Source organism: Microcebus murinus, chromosome 5 (genome assembly GCF_040939455.1).
Source record: "Microcebus murinus isolate Inina chromosome 5, M.murinus_Inina_mat1.0, whole genome shotgun sequence".
Classification (NCBI taxonomy): domain Eukaryota; kingdom Metazoa; phylum Chordata; class Mammalia; order Primates; family Cheirogaleidae; genus Microcebus; species Microcebus murinus.
Genome location: NC_134108.1, coordinates 52870826 through 52889808, shown reverse-complemented (window position 1 = coordinate 52889808; position 18983 = coordinate 52870826). Strand labels below are relative to the sequence as shown.

Here is an 18983-nt window from a genome sequence, read left to right as displayed (position 1 = left end):
GATAGTAACTGAAAATGGTTATATAGCACCAATTATTACTAATTTAAGATATATAAACATTATTGAAGATTTATATAGTATCTGTGCTATATTACTTTTATAAATATAAATATTTATGAGGGCCCTCAAAATATTGTAAATGACATATACATTCTAGTATAAATATATACAATCCAGATTCACACAACTTAGTTGATGTTACATTTAAACACAGATTTGGGGTTATATGTAGAATAATTTTTGCAGACCATTTTCTGAACCTTGATCACACAGCTAAGTGAATACAAGAAAACCACAGGAAGCATCTTATTGGGGACTTTGGCAGCAAACATGTTTTTATCTATGTATTGATGCGTTTGTACAAAGATACACTTGTTCATCTGTATAAATGAATTTAAAGTACTCCATAGGAGATCTTATACTTAAAACACTTTTCTGTTTTCTTATCTGCTTCTTTGCAATCAACTCTATATGGGAGGGCTACTCAATGGCTTACAGCTCCTTTTCTCTGAGTCTCATTGTCTTCCTTAGAGGTGTGTATTTAAAAATAGTTTCATGTTTCTCTTTTAGGCTAAGTGGCTCTTTCAAGATTCCTAACCTTGAGATTACAATCTTTGTTATCAATGACACTGATACACACACACACACACACACACACACACACACACACTCACTCTCTCTCTCTAGTATTAATAAAAACAGCAAGTGATTTTGTATCACCTACTTTCAGTAGTGTGCTTTGAAAATGGGTTTGTTCCCAGCACTACAGAAAATAACCTCCCACACACATCCAGGTTGAGCATTAGACATAACCCTCTCTGCCGTCTGGGGTTGGCAAAGTGAGACAAGCCTGAAAATAAGACAGGGTAAGCAAACCCCAGGGTTCCCTGGATCCACAGAACCTTAAACATGGACAAGGCAGAATCTAAAATTACTTTCTACCCAGAAAAGAATGTTCTATCTGATGACTGTTGAGGGTGATTTTGGCAAGTTAAGTCTTATGCATGTGTGAACTAAGTGGGCTGCCTGACCTTACTCCAATGGTCAAAGGACATGATTGTCACACCTGTGCTCTCAGGTACAGAGAGACAGGTCAACCTAAGTGAGCTTCACAATCTTAAAGCCAAGGCTGTCAAGACCTTTGCTTCATTTCTCCAAAACAAATCCCTAATTTAGCTAACTAAAGAGACTACTATGGCAGTAACATGAAATCAGCCTTTTCACTGTGGTGTTTATGAGCCAACATGGGATAAATATGCTAGGAGCTGGATGCTCAGCATGTAAATTTAACTCAAATGAAATTACTAAGATGGTATGCTCCCAAAAAATAGATTTAGGAAAATGAGGTGACCCTGGACGAGCTTATTTCTATGCCTTCACTAAGAAATCACCTCCTGGCAAGAGATGCTGCTTTTGGCTCAGTTCACCTGAAGATAATTTCTTTGGGGACTTTTCTTAGCTATTTAATATAACAGGGAGGGACTGCCTCAAAGTTGGTTCTATTAGATGAAACACAATAAACATGAATGGGGCATGACTAGCACAGCCCATCGATGGGCCTCACTCCACTGAGTGGCCGGGCCAAGTCCCACATCCACACTGACCTGACAGACCAACGAGTGACGCAAAACTGTCCTCATTTCCCACCAGCTGAATACCACTATTTCCTAAAACACGATTCTAGTAGAAAATAGAGCTCTGGAATCTAGGCGATCACAGCAGTATCTAGGCTGGGCGTCCATGGCGTGGCCTGTGGCAAACTGTCCGATCCACAGCTGTGTTCACTTTCACACTCTGGCACTGGGGATCTGACACACTTTTAAAACCAACCCCTCTGCCTCTGCAGGAACAACCTGAAACTTCAGAATACAGACCACAGAATGAAGCTGATCTTTCAGTCACCTCATCCTGTTCTGCCATCTGACTCCTCTATCCTCCCTCCCGACCCTAAATACAGTGTCCCCTATACCGAGTGTGTGAGACAAGATGGCTCCAAATCACAAGGAAGTTGGGTTTGGCTGAAGGTCAACACCGAGCTCAGAAATGCTTCCATTTGTTATCTTTCCAGCTTCAGGTTTCAGACCAGTTTATAAACAGCATAACATAAGGCTGATGTGAATTAAAGTCTGATGAGTTTTGTTCATTATCAAGCTATCTGCACAGCACACAAATAAGGGTGACCTAGTGAAGTAACACTTCTGGGCTGGGAGAAAAATAAAACCAGTCAAATCACATCTTTCTCTAAAATTTCCCATTTAAAAAAAAGAAAATCACTGAATAAAAAGCCTGAGATTCCCTGCTGTTTAATGTTACCCTAGCCTCAATTTCAAACTTGTATCACAGGGACAACCCCACTGCCATGGAGGAGAAAAAACTGCAAGGAAAAAACAACCACAGCTTGGAAAAATAAGTGAAAAGGCATTTGCATGGACACAGTGCTAAGATTTTTTAAGTTAAAACAATAATATATCTAGAAAATACTGCGAAAATATGTATCTCAAAATAGAACTAGGTTTAGTCAGAAGGCTCAGTTAGAACAATGACTTTAAAATCTGACCAACTAAAATGATAGCTAAAATAACCTTTCCATCTTTGACCCTTCCTCACTTTCCTGCCCTCAGACGCTACCAGTCTAGATGTGCTAAAGCAGAATAACCTAAAAGCCACGAAAAAGTGCTGGTGTTTTCCAGGATCTCTTCAAGACAATTTCCATCTTGGTAACTTGAATCCTCTCTCTGATCAAGGCAACTGACGGACTTTAAATGTATTTGGAGTCATCGGTTCAAAGACATCATCGTCATCTTCCACCCCTTCTTCTATCGGTTTCATCTTGGCGGAGGAACGCTGGTGTGGGGACGACACATCTGTGGAAAGACACAGAGAGAAAACCACTCAATGTACAGTCTGCCCTGATCCTGGTGTGACGGATCAATTATAAACTCCAACTGGAAATAGAACTCTGTGGGAATCTATAGCTAGCACCAGGAAAGCAATTTCCATAAACATCCTATTTTCAGTTCAGCATTTCAAGAAAACAACAAAGTCAAGAAGAGATTCTCGGTCACGAGAACTGATGGGGAACAGATTCCACTGCTTATGCTTGGACGTTATGAGCTTTTCAAACACATGCAGTTCCCAGTGGGTTACCCCAAAGTCTGTTTAAGACTCAGAATGCACATTTCTACATTAATATCATACATATTAATATTGCTATTAGGCTGGATGTCGTGGCTCATGCCAGTAATCCCAGCACTGTAGGAGTCTGAAGTGGGAAGATCCCTTGAGGCCAGGAGTTTGAGACAAGCTTGCGCAACACAGTGAGATGCCGTCTCTACAAAATAATACAAAAATTACCCAGGCATGGTGGCACATGCCTGTAGTCCCAGCTACTTGGAGGCTGAGGCAGGAGGATAGACTGAGCCCATGAGTTGGAGATTGCAGTGACCAATGATGACACCATTGGACTCTAGCTTGGGTAACAACAACAAAAAAGCCCATCTCAAAACAAAAAAAAAGTTATGATATTAAGGTAATTATTGGACCTTGAATGCTGATTTAACTCCTAATTTCCCAGATGAATAATTCTATTCTAAAACTATGGAATCTAACACCATCTGTAATAACACCTACAAGTACATTTCCTGCTTCCACTGGTCCAGCCACTCCTTAGACTGACACAAGAAGTAGACAGGGTGTAAAGAAGAGAGTCCAGGCACTCAGGAGGCAAGAGCCAGGTGGAGGAAATATAGTCCCAGGTAGCAGCAGGGGAAAGAGCATCACTAGAGCCTTCTAGGATGCCATTTAATCAAAGGTACCAAGAAATGATTCATCCATTCAGTCACTCATTGGTTCATGCATTCACCAAATGTTTATAAAGCATCTACCAATAATGGGCACCATGGCTAATGTAGAAGAAAATATTGTCCAAAAGTAAGAGAAGTTATCATCAATAGATTTCTCAAGGTACCTAATGAGCAGTCACATGACAGCATAAACATAAGCTCCCCTCCATAGTCACAAACTCACTGTCAGTGTCTCCCTCTGCCCTACCTGCCTGTGCCATCTCCTTGCTGCCCAAGGGCAGGGCACAGTGGCACTTGGTCAGCCAGCAAATGTGGAACTCAGGCTGAGGAGAAGGTGGATGGTGGAAGGGCAAGGGGTGAAACCTGACTCCTTAAGTACTTGCCAAGAGCAAAGGAGAGTAGAGGGATCTCATTAAGACATGAAACAGACTGGCTACAAGATGACCAAGGGAATCTATCAAGGTCAGCTATCATTTGCTGGCAAGAGTCAGCAGCAAACAGCAGGGTTGGCCAGCACCAAGAGAATGCTGCACTCAGCAAGGAGAGGCAGGGACCGGCAGCATGTCCCAAGCTGCTTCTGGGAGGCTGAGATGGTGGCAAGGGCGTTGCTCAGCCATGGCACAGGGTGGGCAGGCACGCACAGTGGTCAAGACCAGAGGCTCAGGAAACACTTCCAGCCTCCAAATCCCTGCTCTGCTGCTTCCTCAATTACTAAACCTTTCTAGGCCTAGTTTCCATATCTGTAGAAAGGGGATATGCCTAGGACCGGCTTCATAGGGTTGTTGGGGGAATTAAACAAAACACTGCATGTGATGTGCTTAGCATGGTGTGGGGCACATACAAAATGTCCCTAAATGTCATTTATTATTAACTGTACAGTTATTTGGGGAAATGCTACTACCAACAGTCCCATCTTCTAACATAAAAAGATAATTTTGCAGAGCTGGGCTTTGGTATAGCTAATGTGCACTGGCTTTACATGCATGGGTATTGTTCACTTACAAACGTTTAAAGTCAAAATACTGAGTTTTTTGAATGATAACTACCGATATAAACTATAGAAAATACACCTCTATTAAAATGGTCCAAGAACACAATTCTGTCCCAGAGCACAGCATAGTAAGTTCTCAGGCAAGTTCCTTTTATTCTTTTCCTGCAGGTGACATCAAACACACCATGGTTTTACAATCTTTAATTCTCATGTCTAATAAAATGGCAATGAATACTATCTGTGTGATCTCAGGCAAGTTATTTTACTTCTTTGTGCCTTAATTTCCTTATCTGTTAAACAGGAATAACAAGAACAGTATCTACCTTGTCTGGCTAGGGTTTAAATGACAATATTCATAAAGTTCTTAGATCAATGCCTGGGATAAAATAATCACCATGTAAATATTTGTTAGAATATAAAATTAATTAATGAATGTGGTCTTTGGAGGGCAATGGCCTAAATAATGAGCAAATGTGTTAAAATTCATTATTGCAGGGGGCGGAGCAAGATGGCAGACGAATAACACCGCCAGACAGAGTGTCTCTGCAGAAAAGACAGATTCTAGCAGAAATTAGAGGAAAGAAGCAAGAAGACGAGCATACAGCGGACAAGGGCCGGAAGGAGGGGTACCTGAGACCCCGGGAGACTCCACGGGAGGAGGCTGCGGAGGAGAACTGGAAGCTGAGACCACCTGAGCAGCCCGGAGACCAGCGGCAAGGGTAGGTGGATTTGCTGTTTCCCCTCCCCTGCATTAGGGACTGCTGGTGGGCTCCCCAGCGGGTGGAGAGACCTGTGGACACCAGCCCAGAGACCGCCGCCGCCACCAGCCAGCAGTGAGCCTGTAGCAGACGTGGCACCAGGTTCCCAACTTCCTCCGGGCACCTCCATGTGCACAGACCCGAGCCGCGCGGCAGGCGCCATATTGCCTCCTCCTCCCCTCTGCCGACGCTACCCGCGGCTGCCCAGAGAGACAATACAGCCACCAGCCGGAGGCACCTCCAGGGAACAGCACCTTCCTGTTTGGGACCCTACACCTGACTCAGGGGAACTCAGACTGTGAGCTCCCTACCCGCACGCCCTCCCAGGTGCTGCTGGCACTGTGTTCCCAGGAGAACGGTGCCGACTCAGAGGCTGAGAGACATAGACCCAGCTTGGGCTCCCTGTGGGTGAATTGAGACCGGAAATCCTCTCCCTGGTGGGGATACAGTTTGAACTCTGGGACCCAGAGGTCGGACCTGCAGACCAGATCCCCTGCACCGAGGGCTAGCATTGCCCGGGGCACAGAAGGGTTATACGTGAACAGCTTACTGAGGTGTGTGTGCCTCCAGGGGCGGATCGGCGTCCTAGAGGGCAACCCTCCTCCCAGGAGGAGGCCGTGCACCCAACCCAGGTGGCGTTCCTGTGCAGGGAACCTCCCTGCCGGCATCACAGTCCGGGGAGGCCTGGTGGCTTGTGGTCTGGCCTGCTGGCAGAGGCCCAGGAGTAGCTGTGGAGTTGGGGAGGGTGGAAAGAAGCGAGGCCTGCTCCAGACTGCCGGTCTCAGACAGCCCCACCCCCACACACAGACTTTCTGGCTTAGCAGGACCATTCCAGCTCCGCCCTGACAGCTTTCCCTGGAAGCAGAGAACAGAACTTTGACTGCTGCTAACGGCCTGAGGGCAGGCTTACCCAACCCAGCTCCGCCCAGAACAAGAGCTGTTAACAGGACACAAAATCAACAGTATAGCCTGTTCCTCCAAGCAAACGCCACCTACTGACAGGAACGGCATCTTGCACAGCCTTTCCACGGCACCCACTGACTCAATATACAGGGAGTGGTCCAATTTCACCCACAGACACCACCTAACGCCTCAGAAACTAAACAAGGTGTGTGAATACCCAAACAATAACTTAAGGAAAGAAACAACAACTGATCGACATGGGAAGAAATCAGCGAAAGAACTCAGGAAATATGAAGAACCAAACGGAAAACACACCCCCAAAGAGGAGCACCAGCCCCCTAGAAACGGACACCAACCAAAATCAGGCAACCAATATGACAGAAGAGGAATTTCGTATGTGGATCATAAGAACACTCACCCAGCTGCAACAACAACTCAATAACCAACACAAAGAAACCACAAAAAGCCTCCAGGACATGGGAAAAGAAATAGACACAATGAAGAAAAGTGTAACCGAACTCCTGGAAATGAAGAATCAATTCAAGGAACTACAAAATACAGTGGAAAGTATCAAGAACAGGGTAGATCAAACAGAAGAAAGAATCTCAGAGCTTGAAGATAACACCCTCCAATTAAATAAATCAGTCACAGAAATAGAGCAGAGAAACAAGAGAAAAGAGCAAAGCCTACAAGAGCTGTGGGATTATGTGAAGAAACCTAATGTGAGGGTCATAGGGTTACAAGAAGGGGAAGAAGACAACACTCAAGGGTTGGACAAGCTGTTTGAAGATATAATAGAGGAAAATTTCCCAGGCCTTGCTCAAAATGTTGATATACAAGTTCAAGAAGCTCAGAGGACCCCTGGGAGATTCAACGCAAACAGGAAGACGTCACGACATGCAGTCATCAGACTGACCAAAGTATCAACTAAAGAGGCCCTTCTAAGAGCTGTAAGACAAAAGAAGCAAGTAACATACAAGGAAAAGCCAATTCGAATAACATCAGACTTCTCTAATGAGACTTTACAAGCAAGGAGAGACTGGGGCCCCATTCTCACTCTTTTGAAACAAAACAATGCCCAGCCTAGAATATTATTCCCTGCAAAACTAAGCTTCGTATATGAAGGAGAAATAAAAACATTCTCAGACAAGCAAAGGCTCAGAGAATTCACCAAGACAAGACTAGCCCTACAAGAAGTACTTAAAACAGCGTTATGCACGGAACATCATAATAATAACCCACGAATATAAAAACAACCAAAACCCAAAGATATTAAAGGCCAGATATTACAATGGCTCAAGACAGAAATCATAGCAACAACATCCAACCCAACAGAATGATCAGTAATCTACCTTACCTCTCAATAAATGTGAATGGCTTAAACTCTCCACTCAAGAGACATAGGCTGGCTGAATGGATAAGAAAATACAGGCCAAGTATATGCTGTCTTCAGGAAACACATCTAACCTGCAAGGATGCATATAGACTAAAAATAAAAGGGTGGAGATCAATATTCCAAGCAAATAGAAGCCAAAAGAAGGCTGGTGTGGCAGTTCTAATTTCAGACGATTTAGTCTTTAAACCAACAAAAGGAGTAAAAGACAAAAAGGGCACAGTCCAACAAGAAGAGATAACAATTTTAAATATATATGCACCCAACTTAGGTGCACCCAGATTCATAAAGCAAACCTTAGTGGAGCTAAGCAAATGGATTAATAGCAACTCCATAATTGCCGGAGATTTCAACACCCCACTGATGGCACGAGACAGATCCTCCAAACAGAAAATTAATAAAGAAATAATGGACTTAAACAAAACTCTAGAACAATTGGGTCTGACAGACATCTACAGAACATTCTACCCAAAATCCACTGAATATACGTTCTTCTCATCAGCTCACGGGACATTCTCTAAGATTGACCATATCCTAGGACACAAAGAAAATCTCAAGAAATTTAAAAAAATAGAAATCATACCATGTGCCTTCTCAGATCACAGTGGAATAAAAGTAGAAATCAACTCTAACAGAAACTCACATTTCTACACAAAAACGTGGAAATTAAACAACCTCCTACTAAATGATTACTTCGTAAATGAAGAAATCAAGACGGAAATTAAAAAGTTCTATGAAGAAAACGACAATGGAGAGACAAGTTATCAACTCCTCTGGGACACAGCTAAAGCAGTTCTGAGAGGAAAGATTATCTCCATAAATGCCTATAACCAAAAGACAAGAAGATCACAAATAAACAATCTAATGAAACGACTCAAAGAGCTGGAAAAAGAAGAACAGACCAACCCCAAACCCAGCAGAAGAAGTGAAATCAACAAGATCAAATCAGAACTAAACGAAATTGAAAACAGGGAAGCTATTCAGGAGATTAATAAAACAAAAAGTTGGTTCTTTGAAAAAATAAACAAAATTGACACACCATTGGCTAAGCTAACGAAAAGCAGAAAAGAGAAATATCTAATAAGCTCCATCAGGAATAAAAAAGGAGATATCACAACTGATCCCAAAGAGATACAAGATATAATTTATGAATACTACAAAAATCTTTATGCACACAAACTAGAAAATGTGGAGGAAATGGACAAATTTCTAGAAACACACAGCCTCCCTAGGCTCAACCAGGAAGAAATAGATTCCCTGAACAGACCAATCTCAACAGCTGAAATAGAAACAGCAATTAAAAATCTCCCTAAAAAGAAAAGTCCCGGTCCAGATGGCTTCACACCTGAATTTTACCATACTTACAAAGAAGAACTAGTACCTATCTTGCAGAAACTATTCCACAACATCGGGAAGAACGGAAATCTCCCCGACACCTTTTATGAAGCGAATATTACTCTGATACCAAAACCAGGAAAGGATGCAACAAAAAAAGAAAACTACAGACCAATATCCCTAATGAATATAGATGCAAAAATTTTCAACAAAATCTTAGCTAACCGAATCCAGACACTTATCAAAAAAATAATCCACCACGACCAAGTGGGCTTCATCCCAGGGATGCAGGGATGGTTCAACATACGTAAATCTATAAATGCAATTCATCACATAAACAGAAGCAAAAACAAAGACCACATGATTCTTTCAATAGATGCAGAAAAAGCTTTTGACAAAATTCAACACCCTTTCGTGATATGAACACTTAACAAAATAGGCATAGAAGGGACATACCTAAAAATGATACAAGCCATATATGACAGACCCATAGCCAACATCATACTGAATGGGGAAAAATTGAAATCATTCCCACTTAGAACTGGAACCAGACAAGGCTGCCCACTATCTCCACTTCTGTTCAACATAGTACTGGAAGTCTTGGCTACAGCAATCAGACAGGAAAATGGAATCAAAGGTATCCAAATAGGGGCAGAAGAGATCAAACTTTCACTGTTTGCTGATGATATGATATTGTATCTAGAAAACCCCAAGGATTCAACCAAGAAACTCCTGGAACTGATCAATGAATTTAGTAAAGTCTTAGGATACAAAATCAATACACAGAAATCAGAGGCATTCATATACGCCAACAACAATCTAATTGAGAACCAAATCAAAGACTCAATTCCCTTCACAATAGCAACAAAGAAATTAAAGTACCTAGGAATATACTTAACCAAGGACGTAAAAGACCTCTACAGGGAGAACTATGAAACACTGAGGAAGGAAATAACAGAGGATGTAAACAGATGGAAATCCATACCATGCTCGTGGATCGGCAGACTCAATATCATCAAAATGTCTATACTACCCAAACTGATCTACAGATTCAATGCAATACCTACTAAAATCCCATCAGCATTCTTCACAGATATAGAAAAAAAAATTTTACGCTTCATATGGAACCAAAGAAGACCCCGAATATCAAGAGCAATTCTAGGCAACAAAAACAAAATGGGAGGCATTAATATGCCAGATATCAAACTATACTACAAAGCTGTAGTAATTAAAATAATATGGTATTGGCACAAAAATAGGAATATTGACCAGTGGAACAGATGTGAGAATCCTGATATAAAACCATCCTCATATAGCCATCTAATCTTTGACAAAGCAGACAAAAACATATGCTGGCGAAAAGAATCCCTCTTCAATAAATGGTGCTGGGAAAACTGGATAGCCACCTGTAGAAGGCTAAAACAGGACCCACACCTTTCACCTCTCACAAAAACCAACTCACGCTGGATAACAGACTTAAACCTAAGGTATGAAACTATTAGAACTCTAGAGGAAAAAGTTGGAAACACTCTCCTAGACATTGGCCTGGGCAAAGAGTTTATGAAGAAGTCCCCAAAGGCAATCACAGCAGCAACAAAAATAAATAAATGGGACATGATCAAACTACAAAGCTTCTGCACAGCCAAAGAAATAGTCATGAAAGTAAACAGACAACCTACAGAATGGGAGAAAATTTTTGCATCCTATGCATCCGATAAGGGACTGATAACTAGAATATACTTAGAACTCACAAAAATTAGGAAGAAAAAATCAAATAACCCCATTAAAAAGTGGGCAAAGGACTTGAACAGAAATTTTTCTAAAGAAGACAGAAGAATGGCCAACAAACATACGAAAAAATGCTCAACATCTCTAATCATCAGGGAAATGCAAATCAAAACCACAATGAGATATCACTTAACCCCAGTGAGAATGGCCTTTATCAAAAAATCTCCAAACAATAAATGCTGGCGTGGTTGCGGAGAGAGAGGAACACTCCTACACTTCTGGTGGGACTTCAAACTAGTTCAACCTCTGTGGAAAGCAATATGGAGATACCTTAAAGTGATACAAGTGAGTCTACCATTTGATCCAGCAATCCCATTGCTGGGCATCTACCCAAATGATCCAATGACACTCTACAAAAAAGGCACCTGCACTCGAATGTTTATAGCAGCACAATTCATAATCGCAAGGCTGTGGAAACAGCCCAAGTGCCCATCAATCCAAGAATGGATTAATAAAATGTGGTATATGTATACCATGGAGTACTATTCAGCTCTAAGAAACAATGGTGATATAGCACATCTTATATTTTCCTGGTTAGAGCTGGAACCCATACTACTAAGTGAAGTATCCCAAGAATGGAAAAACAAGCACCAGATATATTCTCCAGCAAACTGGTATTAACTGAGTAGCACCTAAGTGGACACATAGGTACTACAGTAATAGGGTATTGGGCAGGTGGGAGGGGGGAGGGGGCGGGTATATACATACATAATGAGTGAGATGTGCACCATCTGGGGGATGGTCATGATGGAGACTCAGACTTTTGGGGGGAGGGGGGGAAATGGGCATTTATTGAAACCTTAAAATCTGTACTCCCATAATATGCTGAAATAAAAAAAAAATTCATTATTGCCCATACAAATGCCAATAAAGGAAACAGGCCTTGCACTAAAATAGGTTTGTGTTTCTCAATCTAAGCTGTCCTGAGTGTAGTAAAATTATCTCTTTTTAAAACAGCAACAGCCATGGCTTCCATTATATATTTATAGCCTTAAGTCATGATTGAGTTTCATAAAATCTTAACTTAGGCTAAGTATTTGTGATCAGATAAAACCCTTAAAGCAAACAATAAGATGGCATGTCTAAGAGCATTAAACCAAATCAATAACATATAACATTCTGACATAATTGTGTAATACACATAACAGAAATACACACAGTTTATTGTCTGAGGAAGTGGGAGTAACTGGTCTCCAGTTTTTAAGCCTGTCTATCAGATCAGGGGTGACACTTCATAGTCTACTAAGGCTGGTACCCACATTGGAGCCAGCATTATATGACCCTCTCAACTATTTCCCCCGTCGCTGCATTTTTTCACAGAGAGAAAACGAAGAGAGGACCCAATACAATTAGAAATGATAGAGTGAAAACTTTCCAAGGACTTCAGATTTTCCATGAAATAATGTATTCTGTTCCCACTGTATTTGCCTGGGCAGAAGCTGAGTTATGGTGCTGACTATGCAACATTAAAAGGATAGTAAGAGTCACTCACAATCCTCAGGGTGACATCCGGGGGCCTCCAAGTTGGGCCTGCTTCCGGCTTCTAGCCTAAGCTCTTGCAAACTCACTGCTCTCTGAATCCAACCCAGCCTTTTCCTCTTCTGCTTTTCTCTCCACCTGGAATGGTACCGCCACTCACTTTCCAACCCACCAAATTCCTATCTTTTCCTCAAGGTGGGGCTCAAACTTCACCTCCTTCAAGGGTGATCTTCCCTGACTCCTGTGGGAAGATTTTATCTTCCTCAACACCTTCAGCCATTACACGGTCTGCATTTCTCCCTCATGGGAAAACAGGCATCTTGAGGGCTGTAACCCTGGCCTCTTCTCCCCTGCAGCTTCACTGAAGTACCACACATAGGCAGGGCCTTTATAATTATTTAAGTGCATGGTCATGAAAAAAAAAAATCCTTCCTCTGAAATGCCACACAGGAACTTCAGAAAGGGAGTTCCTTTCCTGTGGGAGAAAGACATGGCCGTCACATGGAATCTCTGACAGCTCAGGCCCAAACCCTGCAGTGGGGCATGCCAGTGTTCCTCAAATGCAGGCAGGTCTCAGGGTAAAGTAAAATCTCACCAGGAAAAGAGACTGTTATCACTCTCTTCTATATCATGTCCCCTGAAGGAAACCACTTTCATATAACTGACTGACTCAGCCCTGCCTAGAACATGGGCAAGAATGCCGTCCTCCCAAGGGAACTTCAATAGACTTAATAGCCCCATCACCTGCTGCAGCATTCTTATCCAATCAGCAAAAAGGGTCACTGAGACTACAAGGTGCTAGGTGCTGTGTTAAATGTTGGGGAAATAAAAACAAATCAGACCTAGTCTCTGACTCTATCTTCTTTTATTTCTCAGGAACTCAATATACTTTTGATAGACATTCATGATCACCACATCCATACTATTACTTCTACTTTATACTCAAGAAGCTGAAACAAAGACAACCAGTGAAAGAAAACAGAGAGGGGTGGCTGCAATGAATCAGCTCATTTCTCACCAGGGCATGAACCACTCAGGTAGAAACACATCCTGGGAGAATAAAGCAGGCAGCCCGAACAGTGTGGCAAGATCTAATTTTTCTATGAAAGTTCTCTTCACACCCAGAACACTTGACTCACTTCCATTTCAGGCTTTGTAGCTGAGAGTTTCCAAGCCCCCCAAGTCCCAATTCTCACAGCACTGCCTCGCTGCCCTTTCTCCACCATGGCAGATGCATCAGCAGACAAGAGGAACCCAGCCCGACCTGTAACTGCCAGGAGCTACCCAGTGCCAACTGGCTGCCTGACCCCTCGCTAGGAATCAGAGTCACAGAGAGCGTGCACTCTTTGTGGCAGCCTCAGTTAGCCTGGCCTCCTGTACCACAAGGGCCAAGTACAATATTCATTGCCAGGAAAATGAAAGGATCATCTGGGCCCACCTAGGGATCTGCGACCCTCACGGCCAGGAGAAAGGCCGGCTTCGAGGAACAAGAGGCTCACCTGGCCCCTCGGCATGGAGCTCTCCGGCCTCCATCTGGAGACCTGCCAGCTCCATGGAAAGACTCGGAGCCCATCAGAATACAGCAGGAAATTGTTTCTTAAGCCTCTAATAAATGCAAAATCAATTTGGAGTATGGACAAAAAAATGAGGGAATATTATACTTTAAGGGAACTATCTTACATTTCATAAGTTGAACACCAATAAATTCCTTCTACAAGTTGCCTCGTTCTTTATTAATTTCATGTACCAATGCGTCATCAGAAATTTGCCCAGAAGGCCCAACTACCTTACAGAGATGTGAAAGCATGAGAGAGGAAGAAATAGAGCTTATCTTTAGTTAAGTTCTTTTTCAAATTACTTTTACCCTTCAAGGACATTACTGTGAGGCTCATAATCTCTGTATAACGCTTTACTTTTCATTTGTTCGGAATTCTACAGGGGTAAATAATTCCATACCCATAAGTTCCCCAGAAAACAGATTCTTACTCTTTTATTAAAACCACTTTTATAGTTGGGAGATAGAGTGGTTAACTGTATCCTGTGGTATCTATTATGATCAGGCAAAGATAATTATAATTATTTTTTGCTATTAGCTATAATCACCTTCCAATTTGCTAGACTCTGGCTACCAATTAACGCGGTTTATTATAAAAGTATATTAAACAGTCTCAGACTGTACTATAATCCAGACTTATCAGGTGTGACATTGTTAAGTAGTTTCATCAAGAGTTACTGTTGCTTAGGGGCTGTTTCATATTATACACCAAGTGGCAAAAAAATCCTCTGCTAAAAGGCCGTCTGCATTCCTTCCATAAATATCGATGCACCAAAGGTGCAGGCGGTGGAGCAGGATTTTACTGTGAGTTGTATGCCAAGTTCACACGTGGATGTTCGCTCGAGAAAGAGAACTGTAGCACCAGGCTGTAGTCCTCAGGGTAAGGAAGAAAAACTCAAACTCAAGCACATGGACTTGGAGCAAATGTAGCAGACTGAGACAGCAGTAGGAGCCCTGAACCAAACAGAAAAAACCTCTGCTCATGTCAGATGGCAGGGGGCGGCCACTCCGTGGGTACCACAAGGGGATGTGAATACGGCCAGCAGAGTCTCTCCTCAGAGGATGTGTTCGGACAATGGCTGGTGCCAGACGCCAGGTGAGCAGGACAAGAGCTTACCATTAAGATGCCCTGTGTGTCCCTGACGGTCACTGCCTGCAAATACAAACTAGACATAGGATCTCTCCCAGGAAGTAAAAGTAAACAGGCATATTTGTTGTTCTTAAATTCAGAATGAAGGTCATACCTGTTCCAGAGGATAAATAAGCTAACTCAAGTCTGAGCTTCAAATAAGTAGAGTGCCACAATGTGAAGTCTGTCAAATGACTTTTCTTTGCTTAAGAAACACACTTTTTGAAAAAGGAGCAACACTTTTATAAACTAATATAATGCCCTAGGATTTTTTCTTTTCTTCTAGAAACTTTAATGACATTTTCTTCATTCCTTTCAAAGTGTTATTATTTTTATTATGTTTAACCATCTGGCCAACTGCTTTAGCAAGTAATTAAAAATCTACAAGAGTTTAGAATTTTAATTAGGTTATACAGTTTTTGAAGAATGAGGATGGGGAAGGATTTAATAGCTTCTTTGCTAGAAAGAATTATCATCCCTTTTCCTGCCTTTGTCTGTTTATATCATAAGATTTTTTTTTAATTGAGGAAACTGAGTTTGAATTGAAGCTTTCTGAACAACAATACTGAAGGTTAGCTGTGGCCTTTTCACCTATTTTCCCTTAAATGGACTCAGCACCAGCACTGAGGAACTCAAGCAAAGCATACAAATGTAGGGTAAATGGGGAGGTTGCAGTAGGTTAGTAGTGCCCATGAAGAGGTTTTTCTCTGGCCTAAGGGGTCATCCTCAGGTCAAATCCTGACCACTCAGATGGGTGATCAGGGTTCTGAGTGGCACAGCACCAGCTGTGAACAGCCTAGTGATGCTGAAGTCCCGCAGCCCTTTCCTGCCCCACAAGAGCCTCTAGGGTGGAGGAGACAGTGGATAAGCCCAGGAGAAGGGTGAGGGCAGGTTCCAGGATGGCAGCTGCGCAACAACCCAGAGAACAACCCTTCCAGGATGGGGTTGGACGATGGCAGGCTCTATGAGGGGCATATCTAAGGAAAACGGGATGTGAAATTAGCAGACTGAGAGAGTAGGGACACAAGAACAGAAATGGGAAGGATAAGGAAAAAAGGCAATGAGAAATGCTCACTAAAACAAAAAGCAGTATAAAAAGGCATAGTTCAAATAGAGGATAGTCACTCAGAGCCTTTAAGAAGAAATGAAATGGGTTTCACGTAAAAGAATAAGTAAGAAAATGGAAGATGCCAGGGATATGGTGAGTATGGTGTGTCCTCTCAACAAAGCAAGGCAATGAAACAATTTCAGGGGAAAAAGAGTTTCAAAGGACAAAGTAAACGGTAGCATCATTTTTATGTTGTATATGAAAGGAGAAGAATCCATTTGAATTTGATATTAGGAACAATCTCCATGGAACAGAACAAGAGACATGACACTGGAAACAAAAAGAAATAAATGTAGGCATGACCCACTATCTGGGTCTGCATAAAGCCTAATAATGTCAACATTGTTTAGTTGTTTTAAACTTTTTGAAACAATTCATAGGCAAAGCAAGGAAACCTAATTGTAGTTATAAAAGAGAACATATAATAACCTTGATAGTCTCACAGTAAAAGACCATAAAAGTTTCAAAGTAGAAGGGGGAAGAATAAGAAAGGATAGGAATGCTAATGTCCTCACTTTTAAAAATTGTATGGAAAGGCCGGGCGCTGTGGCTCACGCCTGTAATCCTAGCTCTTGGGAGGCCGAGGCGGGCGGATTGCTCAAGGTCAGGAGTTCAAAACCAGCCTGAGCAAGAGTGAGACCCCGTCTCTACTATAAATAGAAAGAAATTAATTGGCCAACTGATATATATATAAAAAATTAGCCGGGCATGGTGGCGCATGCCTGTAGTCCCAGCTACTCGGGAGGCTGAGGCAGAAGGATCACTCAAGCCCAGGAGTTTGAGGTTGCTGTGAGCTAGGCTGACGCCACGGCACTCACTCTAGCCTGGACAACAAAGTGAGACTCTGTCTCAAAAAAAAAAAAAAAAAAAAAAAATTGTATGGAGAAAAAGAGAAATGAAGGTATAAGTGTATTGTTTAATGTTACAATAGTAAACGATAAAAAAATAAAAACTGGGCCAAGCTCAGTGGCTCACACCTATAATCCTAGCACTTTAGCAGCTGAGGTGGGAGGATTGCTTGAGGCCAGGAGTTCAAGACCAGCCTGAGCAAGAGTTGAGATCCCATCTCTACAAAAAATAGAAAAATTAGCCAGGCATGGTGGCATGTGCCTATCAACCTAGCTACTTGGGAGGCTGAGGCAGGAGGATCACGTGAGAACTAGTGACATCGTCGTATTTGACAGATGGGGGAGGAAAGTTAGAAGTGAGCTAATAGATAAATAAATAAATGAATAACAACACATTATTGAGAATTTTGGACAAAAATTGCCCCAAAGTGATTGTTCCTTGGGAGCAGAACTAAAATTAGGTTGGAGGGATTCAGTTCTTTTCACTGTAAGATTTCTTTACTATTTGATATTTACGTATGTATGTTAACTGGATGATATTTTTAAATTTTTTTTTTTTTTTTTTTTTTTTTTTTTTGAGACAGAGTCTCGCTTTGTTGCCCAGGCTAGAGTGAGTGCCGTGGCGTCAGCCTAGCTCACAGCAACCTCAAACTCCTGGGCTTGAGTGATCCTTCTGCCTCAGCCTCCCGGGTAGCTGGGACTACAGGCATGCGCCACCATGCCCGGCTAATTTTATATATATATATCAGTTGGCCAATTAATTTGTTTCTATTTATAGTAGAGACGGGGTCTCGCTCAGGCTGGTTTTGAACTCCTGACCTTGAGCAATCCGCCCGCCTCGGCCTCCCAAGAGCTAGGATTACAGGCGTGAGCCACAGCGCCCGGCCTAAATTTTTGATTAAAAGATTAAAATGCATACCTATATCAAATCCTTTCACTGTCATTTTACAGATAAGAAAATGCTACATGAGGACAGGAGTCAGCTAATAGGCTGGTGAAGACAGGGCCCTGATGTCAGACAGCACAGCCCCTGCTCGCGGAAGACCAATGTCATGTTCCTCAAACCTAAGAGGAAGATGCAACACCCACCTCGCAGGGCAGTTGTGAGGATTAAGCTGTTGGTTTACTAGGTTGTGAGGAACACAGAAGTGGTCAGGAGGTGTCAGCTGCTACAGCAATGGATGAATATCCCCAAACAAGTCTATGCTCACATTGACATGAAGGTAAGGTAAAAAAATAACAAAACAAAGCAAGAACTTAGAACAAATCGAATGCTTCTTTGTTTCAAGCCAAGTGACTTTGATTTAATCTCCCTAAACTACACTTTACCAATCTACAAAATGAGGGTATTGCTTTTCTCTAGCCATCTCGGTGGGTCTAAGAATTGTTCACGAGTCCAGGCAGGTGGCTCACGCCTATAATCCTAGGACTCTGGGAGGCCGAGGCGGGAGGATCACTCGAGGTCAGGAGTTCAAAACCAGCCTGAGCAAGAGCAAGACACCATCTCTACTAAAAACAGAAAGAAATTAATTGGCAAACTAAAAATATATAGAAAAAATTAGCCAGGCATGGTGGCACATGCCTGTAGTCCCAGCTACTAGGGAGGCGGAGACAGGAGGATCACTTAAGCCCAGGAGTTTGAGGTTGCTGTGAGCTAGGCTGACGCCACTGCACTCTAGCCCGGACAACAGAGTGAGACTCTATCTCAAAAAAAAAAAAAAAAAAAAAGAATTGTTCACGGGCTCATCCCCCATATACTCGCTGCCTGATCCCTTCTTTCCCTCTCTCTGTATCATTCATGCAAAGCTGATTATTTGTGAGCCTATGGCTGTTCACAGGGGGAATGAAATACAAATTGAGCTGAACAGATTATTCATGAAACCAGTCTCAAAA

General features: G+C 42.3%; 1 protein-coding gene across 2 annotated transcripts in view; it reads right to left on the bottom strand.

Annotated features, from left to right (window-relative positions):
- Positions 1-623: 623 nt before the first annotated feature.
- POPDC1 (popeye domain cAMP effector 1) overlaps positions 624-18983 on the bottom strand; it is a 39512-nt gene continuing 21152 nt past the window's right edge. For both annotated transcript variants that reach the window (XM_012753258.2, XM_012753259.3), the window contains exon 8: positions 624-2864. In XM_012753258.2, coding sequence (XP_012608712.2) covers positions 2740-2864 — 125 coding nt within the window. In that variant the 3' untranslated portion in view covers positions 624-2739. The remainder of the gene's footprint in view (positions 2865-18983) is intronic.